General features: G+C 41.2%; 1 protein-coding gene across 1 annotated transcript in view; it reads right to left on the reverse strand.

The window, feature by feature from the left end:
- The window catches only part of LOC114049909 (polypeptide N-acetylgalactosaminyltransferase 2), a 250,497-nt gene extending 235,261 nt beyond the window's left edge, over positions 1–15,236 (reverse strand). Inside the window, exon 1 of the mRNA XM_027871357.1 lies at positions 15,025–15,236. Within this exon, the coding sequence (XP_027727158.1) occupies positions 15,025–15,153 (129 nt within the window). The 5' untranslated portion in view covers positions 15,154–15,236. The remainder of the gene's footprint in view (positions 1–15,024) is intronic.
- Positions 15,237–16,179: the final 943 nt, after the last annotated feature.

Genomic DNA, 16,179 nt, shown 5'->3' on the forward strand with positions numbered 1-16,179 from the left:
GGATTCCTGGCTTCATTCAAGGTTTTGCTGATGTGCTACCTTCTATGGAAAGCCTTTCCTCATCTTCCTAAGTATTACTGCTTTCTCCTTCCTCAAATTATCATGTATTTAGCTGTAAACATGTTTGCAAATATATTAACCCACAAGAATGTAAACTCCCTGAAGGTACAGGCTATTTTTTCATTCTATTTTTGTGTCTTTAGGGCTTAGTACAGCGCTTTGCACAAAGTATTTAATAGATGCTTACTGAGCTTGGTTGATACATGAATTAGTTTTGTTAAACTGTCTTGTTTATTTGTTACAAGAGGTGGTTTTCTGGACAGCAAGAGTGAATGATATTTTTCGAACTCCATATGATATAAAAACAAAAGATATCAATAAAAATTAAAACTCTTTAAAAAGAAAACTTTTTTAAAAAAATACACACTTATTGAATTGAATTAATGCCATGTGACCTGAGACAAATTAAAAACCATGAATGTTATTTACCTAGTCTTAAAATTGGGGAATAGTTGGGGAGCAGATAGGTAGTGCAGTGGATAGAGTGTTGGCCCTGGAGTTAGGAGGACCTGAGTTCAAATCCGGCCTCAGACACATAACCCTCACTAGCTCTGTGACTCTGGGCAAATCACTTAACCCCAATTGCCTCACCAAAAAATAAACAAACAAATAAATAAATAATTGGAGAACAGTACCAGCTTTCAATGTACTTCAGAAAATGATGAAAAGAAAGAGAAATTAGATAATGTCTTTTAAATACTTAAAACAGCTCAGAATTGGGCTATGCTGATTTTAAAATGAAATATTAAAACAAACCATATTAAAAAGGTTTTACCTGACTGTACATGTATAATGTATAGCAGATTGCTTACTGTCTCAGGGAGGGTAGAAGAAAGGGAGGGAAGGACATAATCTGAACTCAAAATTTTAACATAAAATGTTAAAAACTATTTTATATGTAATTGGGAAAAATATAATATTATTTTTTAAAGAAGGAAATAAACCATATTTGTCCATATTCTCCAAGATTCTCCCAGTTACAAGCTCAATGTAAATATGCACTATCCATAGTAATACCTTATGTAAAACATACAATACTATATATTTGCCAAGGCTCTCCTTTATTTTCTCAAATCATCCACAATTCAAAACTAATAGCTCAGAACAAACAACCTGCTGAGGATAAGTATTGAGCTTGACTAAGAAGTACAAAGCATAAAGTTGAATTGTATACCCTAAAGGAACTTGTCAAAGGAGAAACATGCAATCAAAATAGCAAAACATATACAGTAAATCCCTGTTTAACTATAGAACTTGAAAAATGTAGCCCTCTGACTAACTGAAAGTAAGTCAATTCAATATCTACTTATTAAGTGCCTACTGTGTGAACAACATTCCATCTCCAGACTCTGGGCATTTTCCCTGGCTGTCCCCCATACCTAGAATGCTCCCCTCCTCACCTGCACCTCCTGATTTTTCCGGCTTCCTTCAAGTCCTAGATAAAATCCCACCCTCTAGAGGAAGCCTATCCCAATGCCCCTAATAATAGTGCCATCCCTCTGTAATTAGCTCTAATTTATACTGTTTATATCTTCGTTATACATAATTTACATGTAGTCTCCCTGTCCTTGACATCAGAGACTATCATTTACCTTTCTCTATATTCCTAGTACTTAGCAAAGTGCTTGGCACACAGTAGGTGCTCAATAAATGCTTACTGACCGACACTAGGCTAAGCATCTATACAAAGGTGCCAGATCATACATTATCAATTTTCCAAAAATGATACACAATACATAAACTCTACTGACCTTCATCCTTTCTTTATCATGCAGAAAGGATAGCATTAAAGAAACATCAGTCAATCCTACAGACATAGAAGATTTCAGAAAATGGATTTTTTGCCTTTGTCATCTCCCAGTGCCTGATACACTGCCTGACACATAACAGCCATGGAATAAATGCTTGTTGACTGATTAACATTGCACTGACCCTAGATCAGGGTTCTTTACCTTGTCAGTGTCATAGACTCTTGTGGTAGTCTGGCTGGTGAGGCTGTAAGACTCAGAATGTCTAAAATGCATAAAATATAAAGGAAACCAATCATATTGAAATAAAGATGTGATTATTTTCCCATCCAAGTTGAAAGACCCCCAAAATCTAAGTACCCCATATTAAGCCATATCCTAAAGTTACTCAACTTGACTAAGTCCCTGATATTAATTTATCTGCTTATGTCTTTTTTCTCTCTTATAAAATCAGAACCCGGAGGAGTTAAGAAGGGCAAGGGTAAAGATGAGGGGAAGTGAAGAAAATAAACTACTCCAGTTATTAGGATTGCTGACAAATGGAAGTTTGTATTATAACCTGAAGGCAACGTATACTCATCTGGCTGGTCTGCCATTTTATTAAGAGATGTGAGGTTAGTTGGCTTGAGGCTTGGTGTTGAAAAAGGGATGTTGGGGGAGGGGGGTAGCACCAATGGGTGCTTGGGTAGACCCAAACATGAAAGACAGATCAGTCAGAGTCAGAAATGGCCTGGATACAATACAACTGAGAGATAACAAATAAGCAGGTTTGTCTAACACTGAATTAGGACAGGGGTTTTAAATCAAGGGGATTTATTCTGTGAAGTTTAGATTTAGTCAAAGTGTCTCATTCAAGAATCTAGAGGACCACATGTGGCCTCAAGGATGCAGGTTGCTGCAGTCAGGTGGTGCAGTAGATAGTGTTGGGTCTGTAGTCAGGAAGACATCTTCCTGAGTTCAAATCTGGCCTCAGACACTTACTAGCTGCTGTGTGACCCTGGGCAAGTCACTTAAACCTGGTAGCCTCTGTTTCCTCATCTGTAAAATGAGTTGAAGAAGGAAATGGCAAACCACTCCAGTCTCTTTCCCAAGAAAACTCCAAATGGGGTCACAGACAGTCGGACACGATTGAAAACAACTTAACAACAACTAACATTCAGAGAACAGACAGGACAAGAGGAGATGCAAAGCAGAAGCAAGATGACAGTATCGTCACAATTTGATGTGGAATGCAATGGAATCCATTAAGGGTTTTAAGGAGGCATGTAAAAGTCCAAGGCCTAGATGCAAAAAGGAGCAAAAGAACTAAATTTCAGGGCAGCCTTCATCGGTGTTCAGCTTTTCACTGGGCTTAACCACTCAGAGGATGGTCTCTCTCTCTCTCACACACACACACACACCTCTGCAAAAGGCATCAAGAGTCATCATAAATCCTGATAACAGACTATTTAATTTATGGGCATCCCAGAGCTCAAGCCTTTAATTTGCATCCTGGTCATTAAACCCTAGCAGAGCAGCTTAGCTAAGAAGTATTCTTTAATGGAAAGTGCATGCCACCTGTCTAGAAAAGCATCCTTTCAGAGACACCATGGCCATTACCCTCGCAGGGTCTGTGAATCAGCAGAGAAGCTACTCTTAGATTCCAAACTCCTAAAATTAGCCTGCACCATCTCGAGTTTTCTTTCCCAGGTAATTGTTGTCAGTTACTAGCAATGGAGACATACTACACACACATCCAGACACTGTAAATCTATAGCAATGAGCCATCTAATGAGCTACATAAAAAACCTAATGACTTCTAGGTAATGACTTTTAGAACGTTCTCACCCATATTTTCAGAAATTCCCTTTTATAAAGAGAGAGGGGAAGGGAATAAGCCTTTATATAGCACCTGCTATATATGCCAGGCACTGTATTAACCACTTTAAAATAAATATATATATATAGATATCTATACATATCATTTGAGCCTCACAATAACTCCTTAAGTTGCTATCATTATTTCCATTTTGCAGCTGGGGAAACTAGAACAGGGTCATACTGCCTGCCAATAGTAAGCACTTGAGACCAAATTTGAACTCGTCTTCTTGACTACAAGTCTAGCACCCTATACACTGTACCACCAGACTTTTCTACTGTTTCACTCCCTATCAAGTTGCCAGTAGTATTATTAGAAACTTTATCCTTTCATTTTCATAAATCTTATGTACGTATCATATATACCATAGACCCAATTCAATGAAGAGAATGTGTATAACACAAGCAACAGCTAAGGGTCGTGAATAACACTGGAGTGTTCTACAAACATAAATCACCCGCTCCACTGTCCTCAAGGATCTTAAATGAGGACAGAAGCCCTCATCAATAACATAAGTGTACAGATACTAAGAAGATAATTTATGAAGGTATCATACAAGATATGATCATTTAACAGCATATATACCAACCCACATAGTACATAAAGGCCATCCTTAAAATCCAAGTGGTAAAATCACAACATGCAAATATTGTTAAATCAGTCACATCAACAAGCATTTATTAAGCACTTACTATGATCCAGGCACTTGTGCTAGACACAGTGCTAGCGATACAAAAAAAGGCAAAAAACTCTTCCTGCTCTCATAATCTAATGAATGAGACAACATGCAAACAACTATGTACAAGTAAGATTATATAGAGGATAAACTGGAGGCAATCTCTGAGAAAAGGTGCTAAGATTACAAAGGACTAGGAAAGGAGGACTAGAAAAGCACAAAGATTAAGAAAAACTTTGCAAAAAGAAGGACTTTAACTGAGACCTCAAGGAAATCAGGAAGCCAGGAGGTGGAAGTGAGGAGGAAGAGAGTTCCAGAAGTGAGGGATAGCCAGGGAAAATGTTCAAAGTTGGGAGATGGACTGTTGTGTGTTCAAGGAACAGCAAAGAAACCAGCATCACTGGATCACAGAGTACACAGAAGGGGGTAAGGTGTAAAAAGACAAGGAAAGGAAGGATGGGGACAGGTTATAAAGGGCTGTAAAAGCCAGGGAATTTTGTATTTGATCCTGGAAGTGATAGGAAGCTACTAGGTTTACTAAATAGAAGAGAGTGTGTGCTGTAAGCTAATCTGTAGGATAAAATGAGAGAACAAACATGAAGTACTTTATAAACTTCAAAGTGCTATGTAAATGCTAGCTACTATTATTAGTTATCATTACCCAAAATAGTTATCTGCCATTACGAGGGTTCAGGAAGAATTTGGGGAGCTTGCAGTTTTAAACTCAAAACACCAGAGAAGCAATTCACAAATTGTGCAAGGGAACTAGAAGGCACAGAAGTGAAACTGTATTTTCATGTGATGGAGAGAGTAAGACCATCAAAGAGTGAACAAAGTCTAAGCACAGCCAACATCCTTCAGGAAAGGGGTGGAGGGAGGTTGACCTGGTTTATTGGTTTGTTTGTTTGCAAGGACCAGAGTATGAATGAAAAAGAAAGGAGAGCCAAGACAAGGCTGAGTTCTATGACCTACATTTAAAGTAAAGTGAGCCATGGGGCAAGAGCCTGGTTTCACTGCTGCACTTAGCACAGAGGTGCCATTTAAAACTACCTACATGACCAAAGGAAACATATACACGGTAGGTATAGACAAGGAGAGAACCCCCCCCACCACCACCAAAAAAAAAACTCCATAGCAAAAAGTCAAAATTCTACATCAACAAAAATCAAAATGACCGGCACTGGTATTAAACAAGCATTATGTATCAAATAGCATTACTTTGTTTGTATCCAAGATGCAAACAGGATGACATCTGTTTTCAAAGGCCTTCTAGTGGGTCACTTACATGAGGCTGCAGCACCAGGGCCTAGCAGGCAGGGGAAATTTTCCTGTAGAGTTACCAGGAATAACATTAGGAATATGTGATCCTATTCACAGCCCTTCAGGAGTCTCAGAACATCTTGAAAACTTAGGAAGTATCCCCAATGGTGTAAGAAGACCCATGAGGAACTTTCTATGCTTCTGCTGACTCTTAGAGAAATAGGGGACTATGGTGAACTGTTGCATATGTTGCCAGATGTGAGTACAGTAACACTTGGTTTGGTTTAACTGCTTTTTTCTTCATTACAAGGAAAGATTTAATGGTGGGGAGGAGGGAAGAGATTAACCAAGGTATGAGTAAAAACAAGAAAAGCATCAATAAAACTTCTTAAAATATTTTAAACAGGAAATGGAGATGTGGTCCTGGAGATTTAAAGAAGGAAAGTGTCTGATTACCTTAAATTTGTAGTTACAGTGTTTTTGGGTTTGAATTATACCATAAAAACCAATTTTTCTTTTAGAAAAAATTCTTCCTGTGTATTCCACCTGGGAGGTTTTCAGAGGCAGGGCCCACTGCAGGCCATGTGGTCAGTTGATCTTTACTTGTGAAGACTGAATCCAAGAGATGGAGGAAAGAACAGATGAATGACAGTCGAGGTCACCTATAATCCTCACAACTACCCTCTTCTCCAAAGAAAATTTCCAGTGGGAAGACTACTGCAATCAGACTACAACTCTCAGAAAGATTCAAAATCAGGCCTTGGGCATCAGGACAGAATAATTTCTGGGGAGTATAAAAGTCACAGAGGCTGGAAAAGTTCACCATGATATTCACCCCATCTCTCTATCAGACTGCCATAGCAAGAGTAACCAAACCATTTCAAACTCCCCAAGTAACAGCTCTCCACTACATTCTTTATTCTTACAAGTCTCATCAAGGCACCAAGCTTTCATGACCTACAAACCACATAAATTCTCCTTAAATTTAAGCCTCTGAGTGGGATTATACATCATTGGTTTTGCTTTTGGTTTTGCTGTTGGGTTTGTTTTGTTTTTTGACTCCGAGCTGATAATCCATCGCTTCTCCCTGCCATCCACATTTCAGCAGGCTGAGACACCCAATCAGTATAAAATGACACAAGTTCCCAATGCCAGTAATACATGACTAAACGTTGTAAGAAATGCCAAATATTTCACAAGATGTAAGGAGGAAAAAGTCGGCAGAGGAAGAAGGGTGGAACATTTCACAGCTGTACCTGCCTAGGAAATGCAGAGTACTCAAGATTAGTAGCAGGAAAGCATGTTCCACAACTAATGGGAGTACTGTGAAAGTCATGGACTATCATGTTGCCTTGCATACCATCATCACGGCACTATGACACCATCATTTGATGGTGCTTACTACATGTTTTTTATTGTTTTGTTAAACAGTGTTATTCATCCTCATCTTACATGTGGGGAAAGTGAAGCTCAAGTTAAGTGACTTCCTGAAGATTTTGTTGTTCAGTGGTGTCCAACTCTTCGTAACCTCCATTTGGGGTTTTCTTGGCAAAGATCCTAGAATGGTTTGCCATCTCCTTCTCCAGCTTATTTTACAGCTGAGGAAACTGAAGCAAACAGGGTTAAGTGACTTGCCCAGGGTCACACAGCCAGTAAGTGTCTGAGGTGCTGTGAGTTGAACTCACAAAGATAATTCTTCCTGACTCCAAGCCCAATGCTCTAGCACCTAGCTGCCCTACATAATCCTGAAGATTACAAAATTAATAAGTGGTAGAGCTGGAACTCAAACCCAGGCCATCTTGTGATTCCTAGACCAGTAAATGTTCTGATCATAGGATTGTAAAAGCCGGAATGGAATGAATGAATAAATGGGGGGGGCCTTTATTAAACACTTACTATGAATCAGGCACTATTCTAAGGACCCAAGAAATCATCTTATTCCAATTCCCTAATTTTATGTCTGAGGAACCTGAAGGTCAGAGATGTCAAGTGACTTATTCAAAGTCACAGAATATAACTTGTACCATACTACCTACAGGATCTAAATAGCAAAGAAGACCTAGGTGGTTTAAATTTATAGATAACCAACTATAACCATTTCCCATATCCATATCTAAGGATTTCTCAGAAGAAACAACACAATATAAATGATCAAATAATCTTGACATTAGCCACAGATTAAGTACAAATCTTTGCCATTCTAGCTAAGAAAACTGGGCACAATGAAACCTTGCTATCTCCTATAGAGTTGAATTCAGTGTCAGGTAGATTCATTTTAGATTCCCCCTCCCATCCAAGAGGAAACCTAGTCAGGTCCCACAATAGGGAATCCTACTTCCCATTACCCAACACTAGAATGAGGCTCCCAGATGCTTCTCAGTATCCTCTCTAACCATATAGCCTAAAGAGTAGGTACCACAACTACAACCCTGGAGCAAAGTTTCCTAACCTAGCATCTGTTGACATCGTTTTTTAAAATATTTTGATAATTATATTTCAATAAATTTAGTTTCCTTTGTATTCCTAGGTATTTTATTTAATGCACTTAAAAGCATTATTCTGTGAAGGGCTTCACCAGATGGCAAAAGGGGTCCATGACAAAAAAAAAAAAAAAAAAAAAAAAAAAGGTTAGGAACTTCTGCTTTAGAAAAAGAAGAAAATAGCAGCACAGAAAGAATAGAATGGTCTGGGAGTAGATTTAGCTGTTTTCTTTCAGGAAGACTGTTGGGCTTTCCCATGCTTATGACTTCTTCAGCTTCCAAGAATCCTGCAGTCATGGCCTCAAAGATAAATCTGCCCACATGTCTTATCTGGCCCAAAGCAGGTTTCACCATGCCTCCCATTAAGACAACCACAACCTCCTGGCTCACCAGGAAACAGAAAAAAAAAAAAGATTCCCTGGTTTAGCATTTAGACCTATAACTACTACCAAAAAAATGCATTCCTTAACCTCTGAGGTTCTAAGGAAAAAGCAAGAAGAGACAGTACGTGTCTTTTCCTCAACCACATCACTCCCAAAAAATCAGTTTTCTTGTTGCTTCTGTGAAAACTCCTATTATCCTTGAGGGCCCTCTAGTTAAGAGAAACTAAGTTTAGGACTTCAGCAATTGGGATGGGGAACTTAAGGGGATAACTATTCCCTTCACAATCTCTAACTCCTCTCCCTCTCTGCTTCCACTCCCCATGACATGGTATCTGATGGATTCCCAGTAGCTGGCCCTACTCCGTGCTGTGCAAAGCTTATCTTCTCGATTTTTGCCAGAGGGTCAGGGGAATAGCTCATTATTTGTGTGTTGTTTATCACTCACAATCTGTTTTCATTATGTTCAAGCACCCAGAGGCTTGAGCAACATAACTTTATAAATTGGAAAACTTTCTTTTCTTTTTTTTCATGAAAAAGACAAATTTAGATTGTGTCATCATTTAACCACATTCCCTGGCTGTAAGGTCTCTTTTTCTCTAGTTCTTCTTATCGCCATTCTAAATCCTTCTTTTCAAATGGCATTGCTTTAAATCTCCTGACTACAAAGAAAAACTGATTATATACAGCATGTTTTCTTTTGCATCCAAACAGTGGTCACAGCCCCAGATGTGCTGCTGACACAGGTTAAAACTATTGAATCAACCTCAAGTTGGACACAGACCCAGTGATTATACCACACTACCTTTTTGACAAAACAAGCAAGACTGAACAATGGATAAAGCATATGGAGCTAGGACCAGGGCCTAAAAAAGTAGATAGGGAAAAGTAGTCTGTTCTCTCAACCACAGGACATACTATACCTGAGGAGACTCAGTAGAGAGACCTACGTGTTCTAATTCATTTCCTTGACCCATCTGGAGGAGGAAGGGATTGTTATCCCTATCCTACAACTTCCCTCAATACCTTCTCTGGTTCAGCCCACTTCTGCTACCATTTGATTTGGACACAACAAGCAAACAAAAAAAATCTGGGGCAATCTGTAAAACATTCAATCCTGATAAGGGTTCCAGCTTGATCAATCGATTCCAATCATCCCAGAAAAAAAGCAACTATATCCATGCTAATCAAGGAGACATAGAATGAAGTTGTTGTGCAGGTAGAAGCTAAGGGTAAAGGCTGGTTTCCACCCCTGACAGCCATGTGCCACAACAGAGAGATAAAGAGAAAGAGACAAAAAGACAGAGACAGAGAGAAACAGAGAGACAGAAAAAGACAGAGAGAGAGAGAGAGAGAACAGAAGTCTACTATAAAATTATCCAAGTCAAACTTCAAATGCCTGTTTGCTACTTATTCACCCAGGCTATTCACATCATACCTAGCAACAGTGGTACATACATACTACTCAGTACATTTTGGTCCCCCATGCAAACAGCTAATACAGCATAGAGCACTAACATACCTTGCCATCAATGGGCTACACTTCCTTGATGAAGCTGCTCCTAGATACAGCCCCATATGCCAAATAATACAAGGGCACCCACTTGTTAGTAAAAGAAAAAAGTAAATGAATCACATAAACATGACAGAAATGCTTCAAACAAGTAGATAAAAACCAGTATCAGACTCAAGTAATGATAGTCCCACCAAATGAAACAGATTATTTAATATATAAGGGGATTAATTGATTGATTAATTAATTAAACAACCACTCTAACTTCTTTAACTAGATAGAGAAAGGATGTTTGATCTGCTGCCTGAACACAGGCAAAGGGCAGAATCATCAGGTTTGACAAAGTTAAGAATCAGTGGTGTTACCTTGGGGAAGTCAATTATTTGCTATGTGTTTCTGTTAATTCCATTAGCTAGCAGCTTTTACTTATCTCATAAGGATGCAGAGCTGATTAATAAGAGTCTTATAAGCTGTTCCTTTGAGATAGTGGGTAAAAGGCACTACTTAAGTACAACTCATTCTTCAGGAATTGTAGGCTCTACTCTCCGGACTAAAGAATAAATAGCACTACCCAGAGGCAGCTGCATTTCAATGTAAAAGTTTTCACAAATCCCCTCCCTCCCTTCATCTTTCCCTTTCTCCTACCCCATGCACTGCCAACATCATAAAAGAGGTGGGAGCCTTAACATGATTAAATTTTTAAAGCATCAGAGATGCACACAGGAAAGGCATCCTTGAAATAGAAATCATCAAATTTTTGGAATAAAGGAAAATGGGGGGGGAATTCCATATAAACGTAAATGAAATGTAATTTTAAACAATGTCATACAGAAGTTGATTTGGCACATACATTCATACCCCAAAATAAATAAATAAATACCAGCAGTCAAAGTTTTAACAACCCTATGTTCTGGAGAAATATCTGTGATGGCTTTCGGCACATATCTTTTAATCTGCAAATGGAGATCAGCTTGGCTTCCTAACTTCTGCTAAGGGTGGAATAACTGTTTTGTGATAGGTTATTTAACAGGCAGGGCACACAATGACAAGCTCTGGCTGGATAGCTGAGGCAGCAGAAATACAAGTCAGTCTGTATGTCAGACAATTCCAAAAAGGCAAACAACTCAAGTCCTGTTTTCCCACAATGGAAAACCTCGTGATGAAAAGAAATTGACAAAATTTAGATTTGTACTCTTGTGTGACTGATGGAGAAAAATCTAGATCCATTTACACAAAGAATATCTATATGCAATTATTTAAATCTTGCCTTAACTTTTATTCCATGGTTTTATACTGACCTTTCTTATGCACATTACATGTGGGCTGAAAGAAAAAAAAATTTTTTTAATAGAATTAATCATGAAGGTGAATTTATGAGGGATTTCCCAGTACCATAACTCCATTGAAACAATTCAGGAATAACTGGGACTATACAAGTTTTCTACTACATCAGGAAATTCACTGCAGCAGGGGATTCTATTCACCTACAAGAAACAGTCTTAGTTCTTTTACTTTTTATATCAGAGTCCAACACATGAAGTTAATGAGTCTTTTACTGCAATTTCAGAAGCTATTTCATTTACACACCTCTTCCTCTATAGACAATCACTAAACCATTCTGAGGGCTGGGATTAAATTTTATGGTTCGTTGACAGAAAGAATAGAATCCCAAATCACCAACCCATGTATAATTGTTAATTTCCCCCCACTTGTTTCTACATGGTCTTTGTACTTTCCTACTGCCATCAGCCCAAAACAAACCTCCTGAATTTTTTCCTCTGGGGCTACACTTCTGGGGTCAAGAGGGAAGATCTGTCTGAAACCACCACTTAGTTGAATCTGCCAATCTGGGCAATCACTGAGGGCTAGCTATTTGGAAGGATTACAATGTCATAAGAAAGCATCACATCAATTAATAAAACAGGCAAAATGATGGAAAAGAATATCATCTGTTTTTCTACATGGTACTTAGCACTTGACTGGCTTCTCTCCTCACCAAAAGCTTCCAGTCTTCAGGTCCTTTCCACATGCATACCAGTATTTCCTAACCTGCTTAGGCACTAGATTCCTAGGTATTAAATTATAAATTCCTTAAAGGCAGGGATTCTCTTTGTGTCTTCCTCAGTCCCTGTCCTAGTACTCTGCCCATGGCAGGCACAGTACCTATTGAATGAGCAATTGTTCAACAAATCCCAGCTTAATACCATACAGTGCAATGGACTGATTGCCACTTATAGGTTGCTCACTGCATTTCTACATAGCATCTTGCTTTTAAGGGTTCACAAGATCAAACAAGAGATATCAATAAAAAATTTAATTAAAAAGAGTCCATACAATTATAGATATGGATTAGATTATAGATTATAGATTCATTATAGATTTGGATTTAGAAAGGAGCTTCAGTATCCAAGCCCTTAAATTCAATCCCTTCATTTTGCAAATCAACTGGGAACTAGGTGACTTGCCCAAGATCCAGATTCATTTTAACAAATATTAAACACCTACTGTGTGCAGGGAATTGGGGATACATATATTTAAAAATACAGCCTCTGCCTTACAGGCATGTTCCCAAATACTGGCAGCTAAGAGGTAGTGGATAGAGAGCTGGGCCTGGAATCAGAAGACCCAAGTTCAAGTTTAGTCTGGAATGGTACGGCTGCTTTTAGCTTTGTCACTTAATCTGTCTGCTTTAGTTTCCTTAACTATATAGTTTCCTATATGATATGGTTTCTCAATTATAAAATGGGGATTAATAACAGCACCTACCTCCCACTGTTGTGGTAAGGGTTAAATAAGATCATATTTGTAAAGTGCTTAGCACACTGCCTGATACATAGTAGGTACTTTAAAAATGCCTGTTTCCTCCTTCCAAGTAAAGTCAGAAAATTATTAAATGCATAGAGTTCAAATAACATTTAGCTTGAAAAATTGAAGGAAGGAGAGATCACTTTTTAGCTGGTGGAAGAGATTAGGGAAAGCAACCAATTTAAAGCTTTTCATAAAAATATGAATTCACTTCTCCATGCATTAATATTTGTGTTGTCTTTCCCTATAAGAAAGTGAGCTACTTAAGAACAAGGACTATCTTGCTACACTATTTGTATTCCTAATGCTTTGCTCTTGGTGCTCTTAATGGCATAATACATGCTTTTTCATTCACTCATTCATGCATTATTATTGTTTTTAAACAAACTTTGTAATACAGAGAGATGGGAATTGGATTGTAAAGCATATCAGTCTGTAAAGTTGAAGTTTTCATTTCTATCCCTCTAGATGGGGCAAACTGATTTAAGTGGTCAAGTGATAGCCTAGATACATCTGATAACCCGTCCAACAGAGAATAAATGAAGTAACCATACCATTCCAGGGTCAGATTAAAGGAGGAAGTTGAGTGCCAAAACTTGTCAGTTTCTAATTAGCTCTGTTTGGTTACAATGAGACAAGACTCTTGCTACAACTAATCACACAAAGAGAAACTGAGATGTATCAGAAGGCTTTAAGTCAGAATTTAACTGAAAGTTTGGTCAGACACTTAATGTCAGTATAATGATGGGTTCTTTGCTTTTTGCATAAGACAGCACAATTTTTAAAAGCTAGAAAGTCATTTTTTAAAAAAGTAAAAACACAAAATCTGTGACAGTATACAACAATGCATTCTACAATAGGGCTTTCCTTCTGCTCCACTGCATGTTTCATCGGGAGCACTGAATTTGGTTCACACTGATGGTAACGTTTCAACATAAATCTGGATAAAGAAAGCTAGAATCCTGTGCACGGTAAAATGATGTGTGCCTAGTTTGGTTTTCATATTTTCTATATACTAATCGCTTAGTCATTTAAAAAAAGAAAAGCAAACATCGGTACAACACGAGGAAGAGGCCCTGGAAAATTAAGGCGCACAAGGGAACATGTTTCACTTAGCCGTGGGATGAAGCAAAAGGAAACAGCTCAACCAGTTGTTAAGAAATGGAGAAACGGAGAAAACGTGAACATGACTGGCTCCTAGGGGAAGGACATACACATGACAAGTTTCTACTCTAGGGGGAATGAGGTTACAGAATAAGTGGTGGTGACCCACTCCCCAAAAGACAGGAAAGTGTAGTTCGTATTCGGCATAAAAACTGAGGTCCCCTCCCACCAGCAGAGTGAGAGAAAGAAGAGAAAAAACAGAGACAGGCTGAGGGGGAAGGGAAGGAGAGGAGAGGGAGACTGCAACTAGTGTCATGCAGCTGAAAGGACCTCTAAGAAACAAGTTAAACTCTTGTTTCTACAAAATATATGGCATTTTAGAGGCAACAGCCTCTCTCTTCCTCTCCTCCCTCGCCTTTTGTCTTTTCCCGACCCTCCTCCCCAGAAACTTCCCAAGGAGCTGGGCTGAAGCTGCTGCAGTTGGACAAGGGAATCCACTTGAATGAAAAGGGGACCAAGAAGAGAGGGGAGGGAGGAAGGAAGGGAGGGAGGGAGGGAGGGAGAAAGCAATCTTCTTTTTAAAGGCCCCTGGGGTCTGATGTGCCTCCACCTTGCAGTTTCTGTATCTCAGCAGCTAATTACAGCAAAGGGGCCAATTCTTACTCTGTGCTTAGGGAGGACCCTACTGCGGAGTGAAGGGCAGAAAGGAGAAATAGGTTTAAAACGATGGAGAAATTAAGTCTCCAATACTTTCTCTCCGGGAGAAGAGTCAAAGGAAAAAATAAAATAAATTAAATTAAAAGGTTTCTTCCTTGATTTCCGCCCCGCCAACAGCCCCGGGGATAGGGGAGGTTTTAAGTCAGGCGCATGGTACAGACAGACAGACAAACCAGACAGACAAGACTCTTCGGGGAAGAGGTCCTGGGGAAGTGGAAGGAGGACGGAATGGGGCAGGACGGACCTCGGGGCAAGTCAGGAAGAATCCCGAGCCCCCACCCCGGAGAAGCCGGGGAACGGAGGTTAATGGAGTCCCATTTCAAGTCAATTTCCCAAAGGAGAGAGGAGCGGGCGCCCTGAGCGCCAGGACCCGGGGTGCGCAGGGACCGGGGACCCCGAGCCTGGGGCTCGCTCTTCACCCACCTTCTTGCCGGCTCCGCCGCTGCTCCCGCCGCCGGCCAGCGCCGTGCTGCCCCCGGAGTACATGTAATAGGCAATGCCCAGCACCCAGAGGAAGGCGAAGCAAAGCAGCATCCGCGATCGCCGCCGCATTCTCCCGAGTCGGCGGGGCGCTCCGGCCGCCGGGGCTGCTCCGGGAGTCCTCCCTCCAGCCGGGGAGAAGGAGGAGAAGAAGGAGGAGGAAGGGAGAAGGGGAGGGGGCGGAGGGCGGCGGCAGCGGCTCCCGCGGCTCCTCCTCCGGCCGTGGCGGCGCTGGCGGCGGCGGCTGCTCCTCCTGCAGCAGCGGCAGCAGCGGCGGCGGCGGCGGCGGCGGCGGCGGCGCCCGAGCCAGCTCCCCCCGCCCCTCGGGTGTGCGCAGCAGCTCTGCCGTCTGCAGCCTCCCCCGCCTCCCTCCTCCCCTCCCTCCCAGGCCAGAGGCGGCGGCGGCGGCGGTTGCCAAAGCAGGAAGAAGCGGCCCACATCAGCACCGAGAGGGGTCAGGGAGCAAAGGGCGACCAATCCGCGGCTGCGGTGGGGGCTGGTGGGTTGGGACGGGAGGAGGGGATTAGAGGTGTCTCCATGGCTGCAGCACGCTGGGGCTCAGCCGGGGGAGGGGAGCGAGACGGGGGAGGAGAAAAGAAGAGCGCTCCCCAGCCCTTCTCCTACCGGGTTCCTCCCCACTCCCCCCCCTTCTCCCATTCCTCTTTCTGCTTCTCCTCTCCTTCTGTCTCTCCGCTCCACCTCTCTACTTCTCTCCCTCTTACTCTGCTTCTCCTCTCCCTCTTTCTATCTCCTCTTCTCTCCCCCTTTCTTTCTCTCCTCTCCTTTCCTCTCCCTCTTTCTTCTCTTCTCTTTCTGTGCTCTCTTTCCTCATCCCCCTCCCCCAGCTCCCGCACACGCGCCAGCCTCTCCTTTCTCCTTTGCACGCGCACACATTCGGCCAGGGTGAATGACAGGAGGTCCCCACCGCTCACCGAACTCAGACGCGAGCGATGCGGGAAGACTGGCCCCTCCTTCTACCTCCCGCTACACTTCTCGTAAGCTTGGGTCACTGTCGCCTCTAGGGCATACTTTGAAGTTCTCGGAGAGCTTTGCAATTATTAGCCAGGAGTCCTAAATTCTTTTGTCCAAGCCCCCGCC

Source organism: Vombatus ursinus, unplaced genomic scaffold (assembly GCF_900497805.2).
Source record: "Vombatus ursinus unplaced genomic scaffold, bare-nosed wombat genome assembly UNPS02014798.1, whole genome shotgun sequence".
Classification (NCBI taxonomy): domain Eukaryota; kingdom Metazoa; phylum Chordata; class Mammalia; order Diprotodontia; family Vombatidae; genus Vombatus; species Vombatus ursinus.